This window comes from Molothrus aeneus, chromosome 14 (genome assembly GCF_037042795.1).
Source record: "Molothrus aeneus isolate 106 chromosome 14, BPBGC_Maene_1.0, whole genome shotgun sequence".
Taxonomy (NCBI): Eukaryota; Metazoa; Chordata; class Aves; order Passeriformes; family Icteridae; genus Molothrus; species Molothrus aeneus.
The window spans coordinates 14,230,800-14,250,102 of NC_089659.1; the positions used below are offsets into that span (position 1 = coordinate 14,230,800).

At 57.2% G+C, this 19,303-nt stretch overlaps 1 protein-coding gene across 1 annotated transcript in view; it reads right to left on the minus strand.

Annotated features, from left to right (window-relative positions):
- Positions 1 to 12,716: 12,716 nt before the first annotated feature.
- Positions 12,717 to 19,303, minus strand: part of EFNB1 (ephrin B1) — a 43,440-nt gene continuing 36,853 nt past the window's right edge. Inside the window, exons 3-5 of the mRNA XM_066559635.1 lie at positions 15,180 to 15,272; positions 14,112 to 14,240; positions 12,717 to 13,211 (exon numbers count right to left, since the gene is read on the minus strand). Coding sequence (XP_066415732.1) covers positions 12,823 to 13,211; positions 14,112 to 14,240; positions 15,180 to 15,272 — 611 coding nt within the window. The 3' untranslated portion in view covers positions 12,717 to 12,822. The remainder of the gene's footprint in view (positions 13,212 to 14,111; positions 14,241 to 15,179; positions 15,273 to 19,303) is intronic.

Below are 19,303 nucleotides of genomic sequence, written 5' to 3' on the forward strand. Positions count from 1 at the left end.
TCCCTGACAGCTGATGGCTTGTCCCGTGGCCAGCGGGATGGGGCTGCCTCCAACCAATCTTTCATGCCAAGTCCAACCAGGCATTGAGGATCTTCAGCTGGCCATGAGCACCCCCCTCACCATTCCAGCTCCCTGCCCTCCGCCAGCCTGGGGCAGGAGGATGTGGGCACAGGGAGGATGGAAATGGCTGCAAACGCTTCCCTGGACCTGAAATGGCTTGGAGGTGTCTCTATCCCAGTCTGGGGGGTGCTCCCTGCCTGGCTCGGGAGTCTCTCAGGCCGGAGCTGTGCCAGAGCTCCAACATTCCAGGAGCATGGACAATAGCGAGGGAGAGCCGGCTCTGCTGGCGCCGCGGATCCTGGGCTGCCGGACTCGCCACCCACGGCACAAAAGCAATTAAAAGTTGCACACAGAGGCCACAGTGAAGAATGAGGACACGTAGCTGTGTCACCACCGCTCCGTTCACGCCTGTCACACCAGCCCAGCCGGTCCTGGGGGATGCAGCCGGCGCAGGGATGCCGGGGAGCTGCCGCTCCAGCAGGGCCAGGATATGGGAAACGGTGAGAAGCAGGGAAAAGGAGGCCTTGGACAAGCAAAGCTTCCTCCCCCACCATCCTCTCCCTCAGCCACGGCTCGCTGCTCCCAGCCCATAAGGCCAGCGACCGGCACAGCATCCCCCTGGAAAAACCCACGGAGAGGAGCAGGAAGAGGAGCAGCCAGGGAGGACGAGGGAGGGGGGTGTCCATGGGAGGGTGATTTACCTGCCTAGGGTTAGGGTAAGGGTCAGGGTTAGGGTTAGGGTTTTTAAAGCAGAAAGCCCCAAGCTCCAGGCACACTGCAGCTGTGAAAGGCATCCCAAGGGGAGCGCAGAACTGCCACAGCATGGCTGCCTCCACAGCTTTTTCCTTGGGACCATCCCTAACCCTAGGCTGATTTACCTGCACATCAGGGGGAACTGGAGGTGCCCGAGCCAGGGGAAGGGGAGCAGGGCATGAGCCTCAGCTCACACGGGAACAGCCCCCGTTTGCTCCCCATGGAGCATCACCCGCCTCCCAGCCCAGTATCCACACAGAATCCTGGAATTACTGAGTTTGGAAAAGGCCTCAGAGATCTTCCGGAACTCCCTGAGGAGAGGGTGAGCGGGTGGTGGAGCAGGACACATCCCTAGGGATCACCTTCCCATGGCATCCCCTTGGTTTTGCTGGTACAAAATCCTCCCAGCCTGAGCACACACAACCTAAAAAACCTAAAAAACCCTAAAAAACCCTAAAGCACACGCCCCAAAAACAACCAACCACCCCACAAGGGTCCATCCATGGGAAGTAATGCCCCAAATCCCTCTTCCTGTTGGTGGGTAATGGAAAGTTCTGGAGGAAACCCCACTGCAACAAGAGGTGTGAAAATAACGGATTTGGGGTTTCCTTCAGTGAGCAAATAATAACAAAACCCAAATCATTTCAAGGATCCCAGAACAAACAAGAAACACCACAAAAGCAAATGCCGTGGTCTGCACGAGGATAAACAAACAATCCCACGTTAAATACAGCCAGAGAAAAGGCCAGGTTTGTTTGGGAAGGCAGAGTTAGGTTGGAAAAAATGTTTTTAGAAGTGCTCCCTACGGCTTCACCTGATCTCCCCGTTCTGACTCCAAAGGCAAAGCCAAAATATTTGATTTAAAAAATGTTGAAGTGAGACATTTTTATATTTTTAAAAATCCATTCTTTTGGCCACGAACCCAGAACGAATGAATAGTCCAGGCCAGTCCAAAACTGCATATTTTTGTTGAGCACAGCATTAATTGGACACGTTTCACCCCACTCTGGTAGAAACAAAGCCACCACGGCAGAGCCAGTTCCAGGTTTGGTGCTGGAAGGTTTTGGGGAGCAGGGCATGGGACACTGGGCAGGACCAGCATGCCCAGAGGACACTGTGAAGTGGGAAATGTTTATTATGGAACTTCTAGGGCAAAAACATTCCTTTAAAAACCTGCTGGAGGGGAAGGAATGGTTTCCCCATTTTGCAGATGGAGGGTGAGAGCCAAGCTCCCCCGGGCCCCTCCACTGCTCCCCCAGCATCCCCAGCTCTGGGGTGGGCCGGGAGCATTCCCGGCTGCCTGCTCCTGCTCCTGGTGGGGTAAATCCCACACAGCTGAGGAGCCTTTTGCTGTGCCAGCATCCCCTGATGCTGGAGACGGGAGGGGCTCCACAGCCGAGGTGCCCATCCCGGCTGGAAAACCCCCCCGCAGCAGGAGCAGCCCCGGTGCCGGGTGAGGATGATCCAGAGGGGCTCGGCAGATCCCGCCGTGCTCCAGCTCTGTCCTCCCCGCCCGTCCCGCCGGGGCCGCGGGGCCTCCCCCAGCTGCGGCCGCGCTCCGTGCTTGGCTGCACTCCCTGAAAGAGCCTTTCTCTCCCATTCAGGGCAGGATTCGCCCGCCCGTCCCTCCCCGCCGCTCTCCCGCAGCCAGCGGTGCCGCGGGGAAGAGAGGAGGGAGCGCGGGATGAGGCGGGGCTGGAGCATCTCATGGATCATCCCATGGATCATCCCATGGAGCATCCCATGGAGCATCTCATGGATCATCTCATGGAGCATCCCATGGAGCATGTCATAGAGCATCTCATGGATCATCTGATGGATCATCTCATGGATCATCCCATGGTGCATCCCATGGATCATCCCATGGAGCATCCCATGGATCATCCCATGGAGCATCCCATGGATCATCTCATGGAGCATCCCATGGAGAATCTCTAGGCAGGACACACCCAAGACCCACTGCTGCTCCTGGAGAGCCTTTTTTTGGCTCCTGCCAAGCCCCCTGCCTATCCCCAGCTGAACGAGGGGGTTCCAACATCCAAATGGCATTCCTGGTGGGAACTCCTGCACTCCCCTCACATGCACAGGGTTCTGTGCCTGGAAATCCACCTCCAGCAGCTGGGATCATCAGGAAGGTGCAAAACTGATTCTGAGAAACGCTGCAGGATTTTCTTCACTGAAAGTGTGGTCAGGCCTGAACAGGTTGCCCAGGGAAGTGATGGAGTCACCATCCCTGGAAGTGTTCAAAAAACATGTGGAAGTGTCACCTGGGGCCGCAGCAGTGCTGGGAGAGCAGTTGGACTCCACGATCTCAGCGGGATTTTCCCACCTTAATGATTCTGTGATCCTATGATAAGACATGGAATAAAATCCCCACCCCCAGGCTTCGCTGCCTCTGCCTGAGCTGTGAGAGAGCTGTTCATAGCCTGGCATTTCCTGGGATTCGGGATGAGCCCCCTCAGCCCCGCTGCCCCTGCGCCGCCCACCCCACGGCCCCCCAGCCCTCTGCACCCCCCAAGGACACCCAGGCTCATCTTCCCCCTTTATTAGGAGCTAATTGCCCCTCTGTTGGCTTTGAGAAGGATCGCGGGATGTTTGCAGGCTCAGCCTTCCTTAACCCTTTCCCCCCACGCCGGGACGGGTTTCCGGGTGCCCCGGGGGGGCGCAGACACTGCGCCTTTGTTCGGCTGCTCCCGCTGCCGGGATATCGGGATATCGCCTTGCGAGCCCAGCGCCCCGGCCCCACTCCCGCGTCCAAGAGCAGCAGAGCCCGGCCGGCACCGGGATTATTGTTGGAGGCCCAGGGAGGGCGAGGAGAGGTGTCAGGCTCTGGCACAGGGATGCACACCTCAGCAGGACCCACCTCTGCCTGCTCAGAGCTGCCTTCCCCCGCTGGGATGAAGCTCAGCCCTTCCCATCCATCCCCTGGGAAACCTTTTCTCTGGTCACAAGGTCCCCTCAACCCTCACTGGGATCCAGCCCCTGCAGGTCCCCCCCGCCTGGCCCTGTAAAGCCCATAATTAATGGCCAATCCCAGTTCTCATCAAGCAGTGGGAAGCCACTGTTCATCCTGCATCCTTCTCTCGAGCTGCTCTCTCGCTTCCAGCCAGGACAAAGTGATGGATGCAGGATGGGAGCTGCCATCCTTTCAAGTCCCTGCAGTCCTGGCACTGGAGTGAGCTGGGCATTGGCACAGCCACAGTTTGGGGGGCACCAGGGGGTCCCACGGGGACAGCAGCCGTGGGAGCTCTCCACCCCATTTCTCCAAGGGCAGCTTTCCCTGCTGGGGCTGGGGCAGCAGGAAAGCTCCTTTGCTGATGTAAAGGGAAATAACCCCACAGGCGCTGCCTCTGTGCTGCTGGCTGTGGGTTCATCCACTGGTTCATCTCCCCATACATTCCCTGTATCCCTCCCCAGCCTCATCTCTGCCAGGAGAGGCCCATCTGCAGCTGGGGGACCCTGGGAAGCCCTTTGCCTGCTGCTGGGCAGGGCTGGCATCCCATAGCACCCCATCCCCTGCTGCAGGGATGATCCCACCCCAGCTCTCAGCAGCATTCAGGGCTTTTTCCACCCCACTCCAGACACCAGCTGGGCCACGTCCCCACCTGAGCTCCCCCAGCCCCCAGGTGGAGGAGAGCAGAGCCTCCCCCAGCCCTTTGGAGTCTCCAGCTCGCTTTTCCTTCTGGCTCAGCTTCCCTACAAAGACCCCAGAGCCACAGCCAGAGCCAATTTCCAGCAGGAACCTGGCGCTGGGCTCGCTGGGGAGGATTACACCAGGCTGCAGGAATTAGGGGGGAGCTGGGCTGAAACCGAAGCCTCACTCGGCCCTTCCCAGCCAGGGCAGGTCCAAGGCTGGAGGCGATCCTGGGATGGGAACAGGAGCTGCAGGATGGGAACAGCAGCCCAGCTTGTCCTGGCTCTGCCCAAATCCCATCCCTGAGCCCTGGGACATGGGAGCTGACAAAGGCTCAGCCACATCCCTGCATGGGGCAGGGTGAAGCCATGGGAGCCTGGATCACAGCTCCCCCTGGACACATCCAGTCATGGTGTCCTTATTCCCTGAGCCCTGGGGAACAGGGGAGAAGCACAGAGTGATCATTGAAATGGGGCAACTTCCTAGCCAGATCCTGGACTGGCACAGAGGAGAGAGAAGCCCTCATAGGGTCCTGGGATTAGTGAGAGGCAGAACAAGCCCCATCAGGATCCCAGGATTGCTGAAAAGCAGGACAAGCCGCCGTCAGACTCCCGGGATTGCAGAGAGGCAGAACACCCCAGCACTAGTGGGATCCTGGGTTGGCTCAGCAGCAGCTCTCAGGGTGGCCACAGCACTGATATTTCCCATTTTTCTCTCGTCCTCCATCCAAAACAAAAGGAAAAGCTCTGTGTTTCCTTCAGACCCCCTTCTAGCAGCTGGGGGACCCTCTCCAAGGGTTGTGTTTCAGGAACATTAAAACCTTGCACATAATTAACTGATGTTTGCTGTAGAGCCGTGTTCATTCCTTCTTAACGAACCAAAACCTACAGGATTTATCCTGAAGCTCCCTGTTTTCACTGGGACAAACCTTCCTCCCCATCCCCCCATGGCTTCCTAGCACTCTCCTTCACCTTTTCCAGCCCTGTGACCCCTCCAGCCCAGCCCTTCCCTCATGGTTATCCCAGTGAGTTGCTGGCAAAGCCAGGGAGGTCATTCACAGGAGCCCCTGCACATCCTGGCTGGCTGGGATGTGACCAGGGAAGAGCCTTTTCAGGATGCTGGAAGCACTGCCAGGGGAAAAAGGCTGCAACCATCCCTGCTGGCTCTGGGCCTGCCTGCAGAGGGAAAACCTTGGCAGCGTGTGACGCTTTTCTCCAAGCACTTGAGCTCCTCTGGGTCCAACTGCGGGGCCTTTGTGCGAGCGGCGCCGGGCCCGCTCCGCCCAGATCTGCTCCACCTCGGGCACAGATGGCTGCCCTGGCACAGGGATGGGGCTGGCAGTGGCACAGAAACACAGGGAGAGAGCTGGAGCCCGACCCGCTGCCGTGCCAGCACCAGCTGTGCTCTTTTCCTCCTCTTCCTCACCCTTCTCCTCCTCCCATCCCATTCAGCGTCTGACACACAGATCACTGTCCACATTCCCACCTCCTTCCCATCCCCTGCGTGTCCCCATCCCATCCCATCCCATCCCAGTGACAAACAGCCCCTCAGTGCATTCCCGTTATTGCCCTTATTACGGAGCCCGCGGGACTCGTTGCATTCCACGACAGCCTAATGGATCTTCCAGGCCCCTCTCCCTGGAAACCAGGTGCAAGCAAGCCAGTGGATGCAGCAGAAGGCCTGGCTGTGGGAAAAGCCCATTGCCTCAACCAGGAAAACCTGTTAGTTATTTTGGATACACTGTAGGGAAAACAAGGATAAACTTCCCAATCGGGGCGGCCGCAGCTGGTCCAGCCAAGGTTTATGAGCAGGAATTGCTGTTATCCAGCTCCTTCCAGGCTGGGGGGTTCAGATGCTCCCCTTGGAGTGGAAATGCCAGAGAGGAGGCTGAGTGTTCTGGGAAGGGTGAGGATGAGGCCAGGAATGGGCTGCAGCAATGGGAGAATGGGGTGTGATATTGGAAAGGAAACCTGGGATATGTTGTCCTGCTCACCCTCAGCCCTGCTGAGATCCAGGGAATACAGCCAAGGCTGGGACGAGCAGAGGCTGGAGGCACTAGTGCTCCAGCTCCATCCCTGCTGCCTCCCCGGGCCAGCTCGTCCATGGATGGGCAGCAGCAACTGCTGCTCAGGGCCTTGAGGGGAGAGGGAAGCTCCAGGGATGGCAATGCCCTGGCAGTGCTGGGATTAGGAGGGAGATCAATGGAATAGGGAGAGCATCCTGTCAGCACCAGGGCCACCAGCACAGCCCCAGCACATGGAGCTGATGTTCCGGGAATCCTGGGGCTATCCCTGCCCTGTGCTCCCCCTCTCCAGAGCTCATCCTGAGCCCCACAGCAGCCCCAATGTCCCATCTCCAGCTAAGCCTGGTCTCAAACTGGAGCTGGAAATGCTGCAGATCCATCATTCCCTGCTCACCTTCCTCCAAGGGGCTTTGAGCTTCCCATCCCTTAACCTACAGGTCCTACAGGCGCTTCCCATATGGGCTCCCCTTCCTTGGGGGCTCCACTCTGGCCATGGCACGGTGGCACTGCTCCTGCACCTGGGGTGACCCTGGCATCCTTAACCCCAAAATGCTCCTGCAACAGGGACATTGTTACCCCCAGTATCCCAATCCCCCCAAACGCTCCAGCTCTGCTGGCCTGGCAGCCGCCCCACTCCCAAATGGGATCCGGCCAAGGGCGAGTTAATAAACTCAACAAAAAGCTCCTTTATGTGAAATAATTAAAATAACTCCTCCAGTCCTGATGGACATCCAAAACCATCAGCAGCTCTGCAGCTTTAATGAACTTTCCAGATCCAGAGGCTCCCGGGTAGGATCCTGCTGATCCCTCACTGCCAGCCAGCCCCTGGGAGCAGAGCAGAGCCACTGCATGGCCTCGGCTCCCATGTCCCCGTGGGCACTGACTGGCAGCAGGGTTTGATGTCCCCTCCCACCGCAGACAAGGACAAGAGTGCTCCCAACCAAACCTTTCCCAGCACGGGGACTTCTGCAGGATCTCACACAGGGGAGGGATCAGGAGGAGAAGCAGCTCCAGCACATCCCTGTCCATGGAATCCCTCTGCAGCCGCCTTTGGGCACACATGGAGCACCAGGAGTGACCCCGTGGGGTTCACAGGCTCTGCACCCTCCAGTCCATGCTGGTCCCACCCAGAGCAGCCCCAGAGCCGGGGGGACCCTCCCTCTCCCAGCCGGGGGTGGGTTCCAGGAACCTGTTAAAGCACTTTTCCCTCTGCTGGCAGGTCCCAGCACGTTTGGCACTTCCAGTTCTCCCTGCAGGCATCAGGGCCCAGCGAAGCTGTTTAGAATTAAAAGCCTTATTTCATTCCCACTGGGATCAAAGCACGCAGAGAGGGAGGGTTTTCAAACCAGCAAACCACATTTGAGCCCAGCTGGTGCACCCCAGGGCCCCCCCATCCCGACCCCCATCCCGGCATTCCCCGCTCACTCCAGCAGGCTCTTGGCATGGTCCCAGAGGTTCTGCTTGAGCCCAAGCAGCTCTGAACTATCCTGCTGTGTTCCATCTCCAAGGCTCACCTCACCCCTCCAGGTTGGATCAGTTTTCTCCAGTCTCTCTTGGTTGGTGCCTCAGCCCCACTTTAAGATCCCATAAACCAGACCCATTCCCTCCCATACCCCTGTGGGTCACCCCAGAATCCAACACCCAAAATTCCTGACAGGACAACCTGGACTGGAGCAGGTGTGGTTTGCAGCAGGCAGGAACTTCCTTGACTCCATCCTCTCCTAAAGCAACTCCAGGGTGAGGAGGAGCCAGCCTCACTCCTTTCCTGCATTTCCCTGTGCCTGTCTGGAGCAGGCTCATTCCTGCCAGGAATGGGACATCCCTGTCCTGTGCCACCAGCAGCTCCCAATAGGCTCTGCCTACTCCAGAGCACATGAGCAGCCCTTTAAGCTTGAGGGCAATCCAGTGGCCCCAGGAGCCTCTAGCTGCAGGGACAGAGCCATGGAAACACAAAATCACTTGGATTGGAAAAGGCCTTTAAGATCACCAGGTCCAACCATATTTATGGAGTGCCCAACCCTATCCATCCATATCCAACCCTGAGTTCATCCAGTCCTGAGTCCATGCTGTAAATATTGGACTAAAATCTCCAAATTTTTCCTAAGAAAACCAAACCCACCAGATCCCTCCAGGATCTGCTGGTGAGGATCTGTCCCAGCCAACTCTTTCCAGATCTCTTCAGCTCAGTCTGCAGTTTCAAACCTAGGGCAGGAATAAAGCACACGGGAGACAGCCAGGATTCCATAGGAAAAAAACCCTTTTATTTAACAATATATCAGGTTCCATCACGGCTCCATGGAGTTCAGCTGCCACAGAGCTGTTACCGATGCCGATGATATGCTACTGGGCGGGAGAGCTGGGAGAAGGCGAAAGGAATCAAAACCAGGATCATGACACGAAGAAAGAAAATCTGCGGCGCCGGGAGCGCGGCCGAGGGGATCCCGGCACCGCCGGAGCCCCACCGGGAGCCGAGGAGGATCAACCAGCATGGGGATGCCAAGGCTGGAGCCAGGATGTGCCCTGCAGCCGAGGAGGTGCCAGCACAGAGGGGCCTGGTTCCCCCTGTGCCCGGTTCCCCGCACGGTGCCCAACCAGTCCCGCTCGGCCCCAGCCCCATCCCGTGTGCCCCGCGGCAGGAGCACGTCCAGGCTCCGTATCCACCCCTGGGCTAAGGGCAGTGCAGGGTGGACAGGGAAAATCTGTCAGCCCGGCTGTTCTGGTGGTGGCACAGGGGAGGGGCAGTGGCAGTCCCAGCTGGTTGATGGCAGGGCCAGGCCCCTCGGGACAGGGACGGTGCGGATGTGACGCCGTGGGATGTGGAGGTGGCACAGCTCTGAAATGTGGGAGCGCGGGAAGGACGAGCAGGGGCGTGGCACTGCCGGGATTGAGAGAGGGACTGTCCATCCCTGCTCCAGCACCTCTGGAACCTCCCAGAAACCCTCTGTCAATATAATGCAGGTTCAGAGCCCAGCTCCTGGGAGCAACTGGGAGAACTGGGGGCTCCCTGATGCCTTCCAGCTGCCCACGACAAGAGCCACATGACACCAGAGATGGCTCCAGGCATGGCCACCACCCCTGGGCAGGGACCCTGCACTGGGCACGGCTAAGGAGAAGCCATCCCAGCCCTGGCACCAAGAAGAGATGGGGCCATGGTGAGATGGCAGTTGGCATCAAAATAGGCAAACACAAAATGGAATAGTTGGGGAAAGGGATCTGCACCAGGAGCAGCTCCACAGGCCCAGAAAAACAGAGCAGGATCTCAGGATGTTGCATGGAGTTCTGCATCCCCAAGTCAGGGATTTTTTGGTTAAAGATAAGAAAGCAGATAAATTTGATGTCCCTTTAGATCACCATGTGGTCCCCAAGTCTCTGCCTGTGGCCAGGACAGGGTTCGGAGCTCTGGGACTCATTGGGAATGAGCCACAGATTCTGGGATGGAACAGAACCCCAGATTCCTGCCTCACTCTCTGCTTGGAGCCCATCTGATCCTGCATTATATCGAGGGCAGGTCCCCAGTCCCGATCCCGGCAGTTCCCACACTCCAGCACAGCCCACAGGCTCCAGGCTGAGCTCTATGACAATGTTTTACACCCGTTCTTGTGGTTAAAATTTCTATTTTTTTCATCTTTTTTTTTTTTTAAGTTCTCATTTGTTTTTCTAAGAAAAAGCAACCAGAAAATAATTCGGAGTTTATACAAAACATCTTTACATTATTTCTTCCAAAAAAGACTAGTATTTACACAAACAAAAGGAGGGGGGGCAGGAAACAAAAAAAAAAAAAAAATTTAAAAAAGGAAAATCAACCAAATTTCAATGCTTTCCAAGAAAAGAACCCGAGGGACACACTCTGATCCAGGACCCAGCAGCCCGAGGTGCTCAGCAAAAACCAAGAGTTCTGATTTCACCCTTTCTTCACATATTTACAAGATTTTGCAGCTGTTCCCAGCAGCAGGAGTGGGACTGATGGAGACCTCAGATGGGGACAAACACCATGAGAAGCCATCAGCACTGTCAGATCACTTTTGGTACAACCTGTGGCCAGACTCTGTCCCTTCTCCACCAAAACCAAACCAAAATTACATTGTCCCCTCACTTCCCCCTCCACTTCAGTCACTATTCCTAACGGCTTCCACTGCCACTGTCACCATCACCACTGCCACCACCACCCAGCCAGGGCTCTTCCCACTTGGGGAAACACAGGCTAAGGTTTGGCAGAGGAAAGAGGGAAGGGATTTTTTTTAAGACACAATTATCTGGGATTTCCCCACTGGGGGTCCTGGGGGGGTCCTGGTGGAGGCGGCTCCCAGGCCAGGATGGGCAGTGGATCCCACAGAGGAGAGAGGGATGGAAGGTGCTACACGGGGGAAGCAGTGCTGGGATGGGGAATAGGGCAAGCACCCACTGGGGTGCATCTCTTCCGAGGGAAGCAGCTGGTTTGGGGCCCTGGAAGCAGAATCACGTCAGGATGCCAAGGGCAGGAGGGGAGCTGGGACACCCCACTCCACTCCAGCCCAAATTCCTGCCCTAAACCCAACAATGTGACACCACAGGATGCTCCCATCCCGCTCAGGGCCAAACCCCAGCGCAGCAGCCGGGCCACCAGATCCCCCCGGGGCCACCAGGTCCCCCCAGGTCACCAGATCCTCCCAGGCCACGGGCCCCTGTCCCTGCTCTGCCCCCGCCCCCGCTCGCTCCTTGTCAAGGCACTTTAGCAGAGCAGCTCCCTCGCTCTTTGGGCACTTCCTAACGCGGGATTTGGGGCCCTGGGGACAGGCGGGAACAGCCCAGGCAGGAACAGCCCTGCCGGCCCCACTCCTGCTCCCTGAGCAAAAGCAGCTACTGCTGGAAGGAAAAGAAAGTGAGGAAGGGGGGACAGCCCGAGGACAGGCAGTGACAGGGCACTGCCAGCCCTGCCAGGCTCACTGGCATCAGCCACGGTGCTGGCGGCTCCTCCCGGGAAGAGGAAGCTGGGAATGATCCCACCAGACAGGCTCAACCCCTTCCAGTTTTGGGTGGGAGATGGGCAAGGCAAGGGCAGGGGAGCCTGGGCTGGGGACCCCCAGGAGAAGGCAGGACAGGGAATGCTCCTGCACCAGGAGCAGGGCAGGGAACAGGCACAGTGGGGTTGGTCCCCAAATCAGGTCCCACCGAGGGGCACTGGATTCTTCAGGTAAACCAGGAGGGTGAAAAAGCCTTTGGCTCAGCTCCCAACCAAGCCAAGCTTGGTGCTCCAGCCTCCTGGGGGCTTCCAATCCCAAGCACCAGCCTCCTTCTGACACTCCTGGCACAAGCTGCAAGTTGGGAACCTTTGTTTTCCAGTTTTCCTTTCCGAGGAGAACCACCTGCAGTATGCCCAGCTTGGGAGGGGGCTGCAGCTTCCCCCTGCCACCCCCTACTTTGCTTCCAGCAGGCTCAGCCCCAGCCCGAAGGAAAGCCAAAGGCTTTTTTCCACAGTGGGATGCTCCAGAGGGGTTGGGAAGAGCTGCCAGGCCACGGCTGCTCCGCGTGGGGCAGGAGCAGTGTCCAGCCCCTCGCGCACTGAACGCTTGAGACAGGGTGGAGATAGAAATTTTTTTTCTTTCTTTCTTTTTATAAAGAGACTAAAACAAGAGTCAACAGCTACGAACACAAAAGTTTCCAGGGGCAGTGGGAGGAGCGGGATCTGCCCTGTGGCTGGCAGGATGACGTGCTGGAAGGAGGTGATGGCGTGTGCCCAGAGGTGGCAGGCCGGAGTCCCGCCCGGAATTCACAAAAATAAAAATGTTACAAAAAAATTAAAATAATTATAATAATAATAATAATAGTAGTAGTAGTAAATCGGGTTTGCCAGCTTCCTCCCTGCACAGCTGTCTGCATCTTGGCACCATGGCAAAGCATCCTCCTCCTCCTCCTCATCCCCCTGTGCGCTCGCTGCTCCTGGGACTGAGGCCCCGGCGTCGCTCCAGGCTCCGGGACCCTGCGGTGCTGGCGGGCACTTCCCACAGGCCCGGAGGGGTGACGCGGGGAAATCCCAAACCACAAAGGGGAGGTGGAGTCTCCGGGTTTGCCAGCGGTGTCCCGAGCACAGAAAGGCACGGCGCCTGCCCCCCACGGCCGGCCACAGTCTGGAGAAGAAGAGGAGGAGGCTGAAGGCTCACCCTCAGAGTCTTGGGATTACAAAAGCTGAGAACTACAAAACTAAATACAAAGGGGAGAATCAGCACGTGAGCGTTGAGCCCTCCGCTCCCCGGCGCCGCTCCCGGCGCTGCCCGCGCCGTGCCGGGGCGGGGGGAACGTTTCGCTTCCTCCCTGCGGCGCCAGCCCCGCGCCCGGCGCTCCCGCGCTGCTGCATCGGCCGTTCCCAGGCTGCTCCTCACACCTTGTAGTAAATGTTGGCTGGGCTCTGCGGGGGCATCTCCTGCACGATGTAGACGGGGTGCCCGTAGTCCCCGCTCACCTTCTCGTAGTGCGGGCAGTAGTTGTTCTCTGTAGTCCGTAAGGGGATGATGATGTCGCTGGGCTCTGAGCCCGCGTTCCCGCTGCATTTGGGGCTGGCCAAGGTGCTGAGGGACAAGGCTGCGGCTCGCTGCTGCGTGTGCTTCCGGTGCCGCTTGCGGATCTTGATCAGGAGCACGACGAGGAAGATGATGATGAGGATGAAGATGACGCAGCCGGCGCCGATGGCCGCGAACACGGCCACCTTGGAGCTCAGGAAGCCATCACTGGGACCTTGGGTCTCCTGGCCGTCCTGGTTGACGGAGCCTGCAAGGCAAGGGGAGATGGGGGTCAGAGAGGCAGCCAGATGTGTGCTCTGTCCATGCATGGATCACACCTGTGGAGCAGGGGGATGAGTTGCTCATTGGAGCCCCTCTCTGCCCCCCAAACTCAGCACAAAATTCTCCTGCTGTGCTCCCAAGGAGGGGAGACCCTCACCTCCAAGGGGACAGCACTTGCTCCCCACCTTCCCACCCCAGTTAGACCCACACATCCCTGGGAAGGACTGGGCAGGGCAGGCAGGAGCCCCAGGCATCCACAGAGGGGGCACCACATGCCCTGTTCCCCATCCTGCACCACTGCTCCCCTTCCCATCTTCCAGCTTATGGAGCAGAGTGTTGATTGTGTCCAGGTGACACCATTCCAGACCAGGATGCCCTGGTGGATGTGGACTCTGACACCCAGAGCCCCCCAGTCTCCAATTACTGACCCCTGGGCCGGGGCAGCTGCAGCCCCCTACAGGGGCAGTGCTTAGAGGCTGATCCAGGCAGGAAGAAAAGAAAAACTTCACAGATTCATCTGATTCCACTTTGCTCTCAGAGGGGTCAGGAACTCAGGAAACCACCTTCAAAGGGCTCTCACACCCAAGGACCTCACCTTCTCCAAGCCCTCTCAGATGTGCTGTGAGGAACACATGGGAGGAGGAGGAGGAGGAGGAAGAATGCTGAAACAGCACTTGTCTGCCAAGCTCTGCCAGGAGCTGGGGAAACAAACCCGAGCTGCTCTGCAGCCTGGGCTCAGGACAGCAGAGATGAGCACAACACTTAAAGCAAACCCATCCAGCTCCCAGATCCGGAGAGTCTGGTATCCCTGGGATCCATGCAACAAGCTGAACTTGGAGGTGCTTCATTGGCCCCATCCCTCTCCTGGGGATCCCTGAATACCCACCTGGCTTGCCAGGCTCCTCCACTGCTGGGACCTTGCTGCGTGGGCTCTGCGTGACAACCTTCACAGTGTCATCTGACTCCTTGCTCGGCCGACTCGTCGTCAGCTGCTCTGGGATCACCGCGTTGGGATCTGGGAAAGGGGAGAGATGGATGAGAAGCCTTGGTCCAACCTGGAAGGCAGCAGCTTGTTCCCCCCTAAAGAAGTGCCCCCAGTTGTCAGCCACTCCCATGGGGCACAGGAGCACTGGGAGATGCCGAGAGCAGCAGAGCAAGGCTGAGGTGCTCCAGGGCTTGTGGGAAGCAGGTCCCCACCCTAATTCCCTGGTTTGCTGTTTTCAGAGCTCCCGTGCGTGGGCTGGGACAGGTTTCTTGCTCGGGCAGCAGGAGGAAAGGAAGGGAAGGGCAGGCAGGAGGCCAAGGCTGCAGCACAGCTTTGCCTGCTTATTATAAATATTGGCCCCAACGTGCAAACACAATAATGAGAAGCAGAATCGGGAGCTGCGCATCCGAGTCAGGGCTGAAATGAGGCCGAGGCATCAATGGGGCTGGGAAGCAGCTTGGGATGGAGGTGGTGGGGAGCAGGAACTCCAGGAGAAGAGTCAGACAGTGATATCCCTGCTGTCCCACTGCCACCAGAGTCCCCACAGCCTGGTGGCCTCCAGAGCTGAGAGCCACCAAGCTCAATCCCTGATGCCTGGCCAGCTACAATCCCCCCTTGGATGCCCAGGAAGTCACAGGGGCACTGCGTGTGCCAGCCCCCTGAGACACTTGCAGGGCTCATGGGTCCTGTGCTGAGCTCACTTCCCGCTGGAATATGGCCCACGAGGTAACCGGGAACAATCGCTCCCTTTCAATCCCAGTGCTCCGCACATGCGCCATGTTGGCAAGAGAAAAAAGGCAGGAAGAAAGGTCCTAAAAATGAAATTCTGTTGAACTAACCCAAGAGTGCTCCCAGGAGCAGCTGGCCTGGCCTCAGTTTCCCTGGAATCTTGAACTCCCACATCCCCCAGAGGAGCAGGGAGCCTGGTTCAGGGGGCAGCAGGAGACCCCAGGGAACAGGAGGACTCACCCTGCCCCACTTTCATGACAATCTTCATGGAGCGTGTCTGGCAGACCCCTCCTTCCCGGTTCTCCAGGCCATCCAGAGTGCCGTTGGAAGTGGCTGCAAGAAAAGAGAGGGAACATTAGACAGGTTCCTAGGAGCTGGAAGGACACTGCTGGGCAGCTCTCTGCTGTTCCCTGGCATTACTGTGCAGGTCCTCATTGTCCCCTGGCACTGCCAAGCAGGTCCCAGCTATCCCCTGGCACCTCCTACCCCAGGGATTCACTCCTGACTCCCCATTACAGCCACATCTTCACACCTCAATCCAGAGCCCTCCGAATTCCCAGCTCCTGCTCCTTCCAAATGTGCCTGCAGCACTGAGGACATGATCCCTGCAGCTTCCTCTCACTGCCACATCCACACAAGTGAGCCATTCTCCATGCCTGCACCCTCCTCCCCCTTTAATTCCTGGATAATTTCCTTTGCTCCTGGTGCAGAATGGGAACACTTGCATATGCACAGTTTAAATTATACATCTCTAATTACACCCTGTGCCTCAGTGAAGAATGTAAACTCAGAGCCCCAGCGGACTCCGGGGGCTCTAATTGCAGGGCAGAAGTCACTTAAATTCACATTAACTTTTCGCTGGAGCCGGCACGGAGTTTTCAGCCCTTGGATCCCATGGGAGCACAGGGAAGATTCCCCCCATCCTCCCCCATCCTCCAGCCCTCTGCAGGGCTCAGGGCAGGGGGGACACAAGAGAGAATAAACCCAAACACAAGGATTTCAGGATTAAGCACCTAAATGGCAGATTCTGCTAAACAGACTCAAAAAACTTGTTTCTGACCCCACCAGGGGCCTGGATGTGGCCACTGTGCCTGGCATGGAGCTGGATCTGCCCAGGGACAAAGATGGTTCCCACCCCATCACCTCCCTCCATCACAGCAGACACAAGGCATCCCAGTGCTCCACCAAATCTAACCACAGGGATCAATTCACCCAGGGAAGCAGGGAAACCTGGGAGGAGCTCAGCAACAGCTTGGGGAAGGCAATGTGATGGAGAATCATGGAGTCCAGGGATAATTTTCCAGACACAAGGCAGGATTTGGCCAGCACAGCACAGCCAACACTTCCCAGAGCCTCAAGTCAAAGCTCAGCCCCAGGGTTTCAGGTTCCCTGTGCAGCCCAATTCCTGCCTCCATCCTGCAAAAAAGCAGGTCTGGGAGGGCAGGTGACTGACAGAATTTGGGATGAATCCATTGGACCCTGCTGGGTGTTGGTGAGGGAACAGGAAGAGGCTGGAGTACACAGCAATGAGGCACCCAGCAGGAGGCTGGGTGCCTCCATGAGCCTCCACGCTGGGATAAACTGGAAAGCACACCCAGACCCCTCCAGGAAGCAGGCTCCAAGTCCATCAGCTCTTTCCAAACACCTCTGTGCAATCAAGGCTCTTGCCTGAAACCCCAGCAAATGTTTTCCTAATCAGAAAGTCCTTGGGCCATTTGCTGAGTTAACACCTCTCCCACAGTGGGGTCCCCCCTGCCAGCGGCTCCCGGGATGGAGCCGTGCATCCAGCTGGGATGGTGCATCCAGCTGGGATGGTGCATCCAGCTGGGATCTGCTGGCAGCCCTTCCAACAGCAGCACTGTCAGCACCAAGCCCCACGCAAATGCCGGGGAATGTGGAGAAACGCCCCTGACAGCCTGCACGAGTTCTCTGGAATCCAAACAGGATGGACCTGAGCTCAGACTCCCCATAAAAACACATCAGAAGTGAACTCCAGCAGAAGGCTCAGCAGCCCAGTTCTCCCAGGCCGGAGGTGCCGGTTTGGGGGTGAAATCAGCAGGTACATCCCAGCTCGCAGCCCTGAAGCAGCTCCTTGAATTGTTTCCCAGCTTCCCAGCTCCATGCCACGGGTTGTTGCATCTCAAAGAGACTCATCCATCGAGGGAGAAGGCAGCAGTCTGTAAAAACCAGTCCCTGCGAGGCCTCGGGAGGTCTGATTTATAAATAATTAACTAATTGTAACAAAATGTGGTAACAAGCAAGCGCGGTTCAAGTGGGGGAAACCAGAAGACTCCACAAAGACAGCAGTTTCTCCAAATAACTATGAAGACATTCCATCCACATATAACAAAAAATATTAAAGGTCCAAAGAGGACAGAGGGAGCAGCTGGAGCCACAGGGATGGCAGCTGGAGCCACAGGGATGGACGAAGGGACACAGCTGAGCATCCCTCTTCCCACCCCACACTTGGACACAAAGTTTCTTCTTGTTCTAGCCATGGAAGTGATGAGGGAGAAAGTAGCTTTGAGAGGGAACCACGTGGAAAAATGAATCAGTTGCTTGAGGGAACAAAAAAAGGAAAAACATTTGTAAAACCCACAGTGATGGTCTTGGAATAGCCTCTGGACACAAGGACATGAGCTTCCACATTCTGTGTAAATCCACAATGGGCCAGAGAGAAGCTGGATGCTCCACACAGCTAGTTGGGCTTCCAAAAGTCAAAATCCAAAATCCCCAAATCCATCCAAATGGTGCAGAGTCCAGAGAGTTGGATGTGAACATGTAGGGCAGGGTGATGTGAGAGCAGCAGGTCCCTGATGCATCGAGAAAGGCTCCTCCAGTGCAATGCCCTGTGAAGCTCAGCGATGAAGAGCTGCTCCTCCTGCTCCGTTTCCTGCTTTCCCAGTGGAAGAAGCTCCAGCAGAAGGCTCCAGGCTCAGCTCAGCCCAGCTGCAGAGGATCCACACTGGGATCTGGGTGGCACTTGATGGATTCCTCAGGTACCTGTGCCGCTCACTGCCACGGTTAGGGTGAGCTGTGGTGACACCACCAATCCTCAGCTGCCGATGGAATCCAGAGTCAGCAACCCACAGAGGAAAGTGTTAAATCCACAGGCACGGCTGCAGGAGAGCTGGGAGAGCCCCGAGCTGCAGAGAGGCAGCTGCAGGGCAGCAGCAGGAGGCAGAGCTGTGACACAACAAAGGAAGCCAGGCAGGGAGCTGGGCATAGCCATGGAATAGGAAATGGCAGGTCTCAAACAACACTGTCACCTCCCCATGCCACACTAGCAAGGCTCAGTCCAGCCAGACCCAGCAACACTGAGCACACAGGAGCATTTTCCTGCCTTATTCCATTTTGGATGGATTCAAAGGTTGGCTGTAAGACTGGAAGAGCAAAAGTAACCTCTGGTCAGTGATTTCCAAAGGCTGACTTCCAAAGGCTGCTCCCAGCCCAGAGAGCCATCAGATGCCTCTGCCCTAATGGAGCATTAAGCCCCGGGCTGCTGAGTGATGAGGATTTAACAGTGATACCATTAACCATGTAATTGCTTGTCAATTTAGAGGAGATGCTCAGCCACCATGGAAGCCAGGCAGGACCTCCACTCCTGGAATCCCACACGCCCACCCAGCCCAGTGACACACACCACGGAGCTGGGACAGATGGCTGAGATCCCCAACAACCCCATGGTCCCGTCTCCAAGCCAGCAATGCCATGTGCTGTCCCTGCTGCCTCCTCAGCGCCAGCACTCGGTGTCACCAGAGCTTTTCTCCCTCCCCTAAAAATATTTCAAAGGAGAACTCGGGTTTTGGCAGATGGGAGACGCTGGAAGTAATACCTGGCAAGAGATGAAGGCAAGGGTCTCTTAAATGGTCAGCCTTGGCCAGAGCGAGATGTTTGGTTTCTCTGCTGGATTCCCTCTAGCAGGGCTGCGTTATGATTTGGGCCCCAAAGCACAATTAATGTGCTGAGACTGTAGCGAATCCAAGTCTCTTTCCTTTTATTGCTCTTAATCACTCTTCCATCTGTGCAGCTCAGCCCTGCTCCAGCCCCAGCCAGGCACGGCGTGGCCACAGCCCGGCCGCCATCCCCAGCACCCCCTCACCCCCAGACCTGCACGAGATTCGTGTTTCCAACACTTTGGGAGCGGTGGCAGCATCCCACCAGTGCCCCACAGTCTGACCCCGGTCCTGCCAAGACCATGGGGGCAAGGGGCAGCTTGCAGAGCAATCTGAGCCCAGCCTAGACACCCCTGGGCTGAAAGCCCCTCCTGGCACAGGTGAAGCCCCTACAGGTCACCCTGGAGATGCACCTCCCACATCTCTGATGTGCTCAGACACTGTCAGAGATCCCTGCAGGAATCCACG